General features: G+C 44.8%; 1 protein-coding gene across 4 annotated transcripts in view; it reads left to right on the top strand.

The window, feature by feature from the left end:
* Positions 1-2121: 2121 nt before the first annotated feature.
* Positions 2122-6000, top strand: part of bnc2 (basonuclin zinc finger protein 2) — a 142116-nt gene continuing 138237 nt past the window's right edge. For all 4 annotated transcript variants that reach the window (XM_029259060.1, XM_029259058.1, XM_029259055.1 and 1 more), the window contains exon 1: positions 2122-2461. In XM_029259060.1, coding sequence (XP_029114893.1) covers positions 2459-2461 — 3 coding nt within the window. In that variant the 5' untranslated portion in view covers positions 2122-2458. The remainder of the gene's footprint in view (positions 2462-6000) is intronic.

Raw genomic sequence — 6000 nt, 5'->3', positions numbered from 1 at the left:
AGATGCCAAAAAACCTACAATTTCGCAATTTTAAAACAGCAATTATTGCTCTTATTGCTGTTTTTCAGGCTGGAGTCACAGTGTAAATTCAAAGAGAGAATGTGTGCTCTGTTATTTGTCTGTGACAGATACTATTGCACAGGCAGAAGCCAAAATCCATACTGCCTCATTTACATAGTCACTCAATAAAACTCTTTAAACATTTTAATTATGAACCCAACGATGCCGTGAAACCCTCTTATTTATTTTGTGGGTTAAGCTCTATAACAATCAAGCAGACAGTATTTATTCTAATATGGCCTTGAACAAAGAATAAATATGCAAATCCTGTGCTAAGTAGCTTGTTTCTCCTAAATTAATTCTACATTACTCTAATCCTTCATCTAATTTTTACCTCTTGACCAAACACAAGTGTCGGGATTGTGTGCAATGATCCAGCGTGATCAAAACAGATTTTTTTGGATTAGCTTTTCTCCTCCTAATCCCGGAGAAGGAGCTTGATCCACCGCTTTTAGGCCTTTTGCTCCTGACACCGTGTACTGGGTGTGCGGGAAAACAAATGGAAAATGTGCAAATAAACACAAGGAAGCAACAATAGCAGCGAGAGAGTGCGCGCGCGCACGCGTGTGTGTGTGTGTGTGTGTGTGTGTGTGTGTGTGTGTGTGTGTGTGTGTAAGAGAGGGAGAAAGACTACATACTGTGCAGCCATAAAATTAAAATATCCTCTTATTAAAATGTTAATACAAATGAAATGTTCTCTGGGCCACGGGTGTGTGGTGAAAGGGTCGTCCCCAGCACGGAGAGCGAAAAAACAAAAACAAAGATTAGTGGTATTGAAATGAGGAGCGGGATCAGCGAGGTTTTCTTTTTTCTTTTTTTTTTTCTGACCGTCTTTATTTACTTGTTAAAGTGGGCCTGTTTATTGTGGGCTGCCTGCCTGGTGTCTGGGACACGTGTGGTAGAGCATGAAAAGGATCAATGGCCAGAGAAGATGAACTGATGTCTTTTTTATGGTTTGATTATGAGGCTCAGATACAGTGAATGGGCTGTCAAAGGCAGAACAGAAAACTGTCTTTATCACTGAACTGTAGGAGAATTAACACGGTATCTTTTACCACTGACACTGACTGTCAAGGAGCCCAAACACAGAAAAGAGCGAGATCTATACTGGCATCACGACAATTATGACTATTATTATAGAATAACACTATTATTATTTTTTGGGGAGTTGGCTGGATTGTGGGATCACCCCCTTTTTCAGGACAAGAACTCACATTATTGTGACCATTTCGGACACAAAGTAACTGTGTAAAAGAAGACCAATCGGGCCTTTACACGGATACTGAAAAAACAAAGTAAAAAACACGAAAACAGAGCAGGAAAAGCTGTAACTTGGCTGTCAAAATTGTCACCACGCAGCTTCTGTTTACATTCTTAATGAAAACATTTTCCTTAAATTATCAACTCAACAACATTCTTACATTTGAAGTTTGCAGAGGTATAAATGGAGCCACGCGTTATTTTTCCTCCCCTCCCCCGGCTCGTCATTTTAAAGTTTCCTCCCAGATGTTCACAGCTGTATGATCAGCAGCATGCATGTACAAATAAAGGGAAAATGGCAAGAAAAACATAAAAAAAAGACTTACAATCATGGCAAAACGATATTTGAAAGAGCGCGAAAAGTCACTAATACGTGTCTCGTTTTCCCGACGTCTCTGCTCTGGAAAAGAAAGTAAGGGCTGAGTGTGTGTGCGGGAAGTGGATAATAAGTGCGGGATTTCGTGTCTGCCGCTCTGCGCTGCGGGGCTGGCTTCGCTTTGCTGGCTGTCTCACACACACACACACACACACACACACACACGCTCACTCTCTCTCTCAGAGAAACACACACACACAGACACACACACACACACGTGCGTGTCTCTCTGCCCCCGCACACACCGGCAGCACGGACAGACTCCGGGCCGAATGCACTTTGATTAAACTCCTTCTCCGGCTTTTCCTCGAAGACCTTTCGCCGCTTTCGCTGCCTTCCGAGCGCGCGGAGCCACTAGAAGCGCAGGCGCCCCGTCTGCCGTCGGTCGGTCTCCCTCCTCGAGCTGCGCTCCGGGACCCGCGAAAAAGTGTGGGGCGGGGAAGGGGGGGGGGGGTAGCGGGTGGTGGTGGTGGTCGCGCGCTCGAACCCGCGGACACGGTGGCGGCATCGTCGCGCGCAGCGACCTCGGGCGGGCGCGTGCGACTCGGCGTTGCGTTGTAAGCGCCGACAACGGCGGAGTGCGGCAGCGATTTTCGCGCCGGTGCAGCGCATCCCCGGAGCGGCGGAGTCGGACGCCTCCACACTTTTTGGTGCCGCTCCTTCGGAGGCTCCGGGCGGACGGACAAGTTCCCCACTTGAGGGCGAAATCCGACTTCGGAGGAGGACGAGGAGCCGCGGCTCGTCCGCGCGCAACATGCACGAATGGTAAATATCCCGACGCGAATATCCCTTCAACAACATCCCCGCGAAGCCGAGAAGTCGCCAAACTTCTTCGTTTTCCTCACTTTTTTTTTTGTTTTTTTTGTTTTTCTTTAGTCTGCTCAGCTCGGTTCGGTTGGTGAACTTCCGCGAGAAAACCCAACTGAGGCACATAACTCGCTCTCCTCCTACTTCTGAACCTCTCCTCAAACGAGACACTTCACGTAATTGACGCGTTTACATTTATTTCGTTCAAAACTCACATTCCTTTGTATTTGTCTAATTCCTATATATTAAAACAAGCCGCGGCGCCTTGTCGTCATAGTTTTCACACAGAGTTAGAGTATGTTAAAAATGTTCTCACACTTCACGTCAGGACAGTTGTCAAAATTATTTAGAATAAATTCTAGGGTAAAATATCTCAGTGCAAATTAACGCCAGTCTTGTAATTAAAAGGATAAATTATTATTTAAAATAATCACAATAATAATTATTATTAATATTATTGGTGAGTGAATGAGTGAGTGAGTGAGTGTCCTGAAAAGTTGATTTTCTGGTCGTTTCCCTCTGTCACTTCGTTTTAACGGCCCAGTCTGGGGAAGAAGCGGGTCTCCGTCTCCCGGCTGTGAGGGACACTTTGTCGGGGAAGGAGCAGGACGGAGGCGATGCGCTGCGGATGCGAGCCCCCAGCTCGAGACCTTTCCGCGAGGCACCGCGAACTGTGGCGTGTGCTTGTGATCGGGGGCGCGCACGCGGACGCGCGCTCCGCCGTGCACATGTACACATTTCAGCGTTGACCTCGGCCCGTACGCGGGTTCGCTCACCAGGTGTCACACTGGGGAAAAAAGTAACGTTTCATAATTTTGTTACGATACAGCATTTTGCCGCAAAATAGCCGGATTTCACTTTTAAACACGCGAGCAATTTTACAACAATTGCTGCTTATATGAGAAAATGACGATTTAGCGTCGTAATGTAATTCTCGAGGTATTGTGGGCCTTTTGGCTTTTTAGGATGGTTAATCTGACATTAATCCGACATAATCCCACTCACATAGTCACGTAGACGTCATATAATCTAAGTGCCCGAGTCATCCTGCATACATTTTCTTTTGGACATTTTACTGTTTATATTATATCCTTGTTTCTTTCAGATTTCTTGTTTGCAGTCATACTGTTGAAAATAATTTTATTTTTAATAATAGTTCTTACACTTTTGTTTCAGACTGTTTCTTGAGTACACACATTACAGGCACACATTACTGTGTGAATATTACCATTTCTTTTAATTAACAAGAGTACAAAATTATCCTTAACATTACTTTGACGGATATCTCGAAGGGGTCCGTTGTGTTAACATGGCTGTTACTGTGTTAGTGTTAGTTAGACTCAATTTTAAATTTTTCTCTAATAAAAAATGTATAGTTTTTTCAAGAAAATTTGCAGAAAGTAGAATGAAGTGGTGAAGAGAATAAGGCATAATAAATATGTCCTTTACAGGTAAGAACACAACATTTTAAACACACCCACCTTTTGAGGGAAGCATGTTTATAGGCCTGTATTTGCTGAAAAGGCACCCTAGAAAATAAATGGTATGATGGTAAATTAATGGCTATTACTTTACGTTGTAAAAAACATTGTAGATTTTCATGTAACCATTTAATTATTGTTTAATTTTCAGCGGTTCAATAATTAGCTTCTCAGGTCCTAAATAATACATATTGGAATTTGGGGAAACCTTGTCAGAAAAAGGACCAGCGCTGTGGTTTATGGCAGCCGTTTATAGCAGAGGAATATTTCATGCACGGATAACATATTTAAACATGTACATTTCTGAAAGAAATGAAAAGGGGAGAAAAGATCACAGCGTGCACAGCGAGGGTAGGGGTGGGTGGGGTGGTGGGGGGTGGGCTGCTCGGTTCAGTTTGACTGCTTCAGCCGGAATTTACGGCCTGAGTCCTTTCCACGATGTTTAACGCTAATCTCAGGCCCTGGCAGCCGGGCTTCGCTGTGCCACGGTCGCCGTTGCTGCTTTGCATTCCACGAGCGTCATCTGATGAACACTTTTATCAGACTTCTGCCTCTCATCCTCCTGTGTCACTAGTTAGCCAAGTCTCACTTTTTTCTTCCTTCCCAAAATTAGGGGGGATTTAGAGGAGGTAAGGAGAAAGGAGCCGGGGACGCTGGGGTGGTAGGGCGTGTGTGTGTGTGTTTCTGGTGGGTGAGTTCTTTCATGTTACAGGCGCAGTGTCTGGTGAACTTGTCAGCAGCCAGCTGTGATTCACCGGGGCCCTGAAGATGTGAGCTACATGGGGATGGTTAGATGGTTCAATAAGCCCACCGATAGGTAGCCTGCGAGTGCTGCAGGCCCCTCCCCCTCTCCAGAGCACCCGGAGAGATGTCTGTAATGAAGCGCAGGGCCGCTGCGTTCCTCCACTTCCTTCAGTCAATCACCTGGAGCATATGTCTATCCCCTCCTTTGCCCCTTCCTAGTTAGCTCTGGTGGGTGCTAAATGAGCGATACCGGCCCTGCCGGACAACACAGCTGTTCTCAGACACCGTCATGTACTTCTTCTCAGGGGTGTGTGTGTGTGTGTGTGTGTGTGTGTGTGTGTGTGTGTGTCTGTGTGTGTGTCTGTGTGTGTGTTTGTGTGTGTCTCGCAGAGGATTTGGCACTGGGTGATGTTTCTTTGCCTAAGAAAGCCTCCGATTTTACTGTCTCTTAAAAGAATTTGTACACACTTGCACCAGGCGCATTTTAAACATTATTATTGTTGCTATGTTAACAAAACCACTTCTGCTGCTAACACTGGTAGAAATAACAGCAATGATAATCACTGTAGCAGTGTGACTCTCAGGGTGGTTTCCTGTTCAGGCTGGGTGTAGCTAGGCTGCTCTTTCTGACCTGCCCAACGCGCGGCCACACAGCGGGGGGCAAAACCCTCAGCGCAGCCTCTTTCCTTCGTTTCAGAGAGGGTGGAAAACAGTCAAAGCCTGTTTTAACTGTCAGATAGGTAATGGGTGGCCAGGAAACTTCAGTTTTTTTCTCAAGAGTTCCTGCAGTGTTTCGTGTTGCCTTTCTGTTTCGGTGTTCTTAACTGGTATTTGTTTAAAAAAAAAAATTAAAAGTTAAAGGCGGAATGTAACCTTCCCTAACTGCTGGTTTCAGCAAAGACAACAGTTTTTAACCAAAGATGTATGAGCTGTGTTTTTTTTTTTAACTTACATGTCATCAGTGTTCTTAATAAACAGCTGAGTCCCCTTATAAAGCCAGGCTGGTGGTAAAGAGGTAATTTTTTCCATCAAAATTTGACATTAAGTATTTAATAAAAAGACACCATAGCTGAAGCTTGGGGTAACTGACAAGTAAACATGGAAAAAGCAAAAGCATCTCAGTAAGCAATTTAATTTAATAAAGTAAGCATTGTCATGTGTACTTGACTGAAAACCATATACATTTTGTGGACAGTGATTACACTGGTACTCAGTGCGGAGGAATGGAAATCAGATGCGCATACGGTGTATGTCATTCCCCCGTCTCCCGGC

The sequence above is a fragment of the Scleropages formosus genome, chromosome 16 (genome assembly GCF_900964775.1).
Source record: "Scleropages formosus chromosome 16, fSclFor1.1, whole genome shotgun sequence".
In the NCBI taxonomy this organism is placed as follows: domain Eukaryota; kingdom Metazoa; phylum Chordata; class Actinopteri; order Osteoglossiformes; family Osteoglossidae; genus Scleropages; species Scleropages formosus.
Note: the sequence above shows the minus strand (reverse complement) of the source record. Positions and strands in the feature narration are given on the sequence as shown.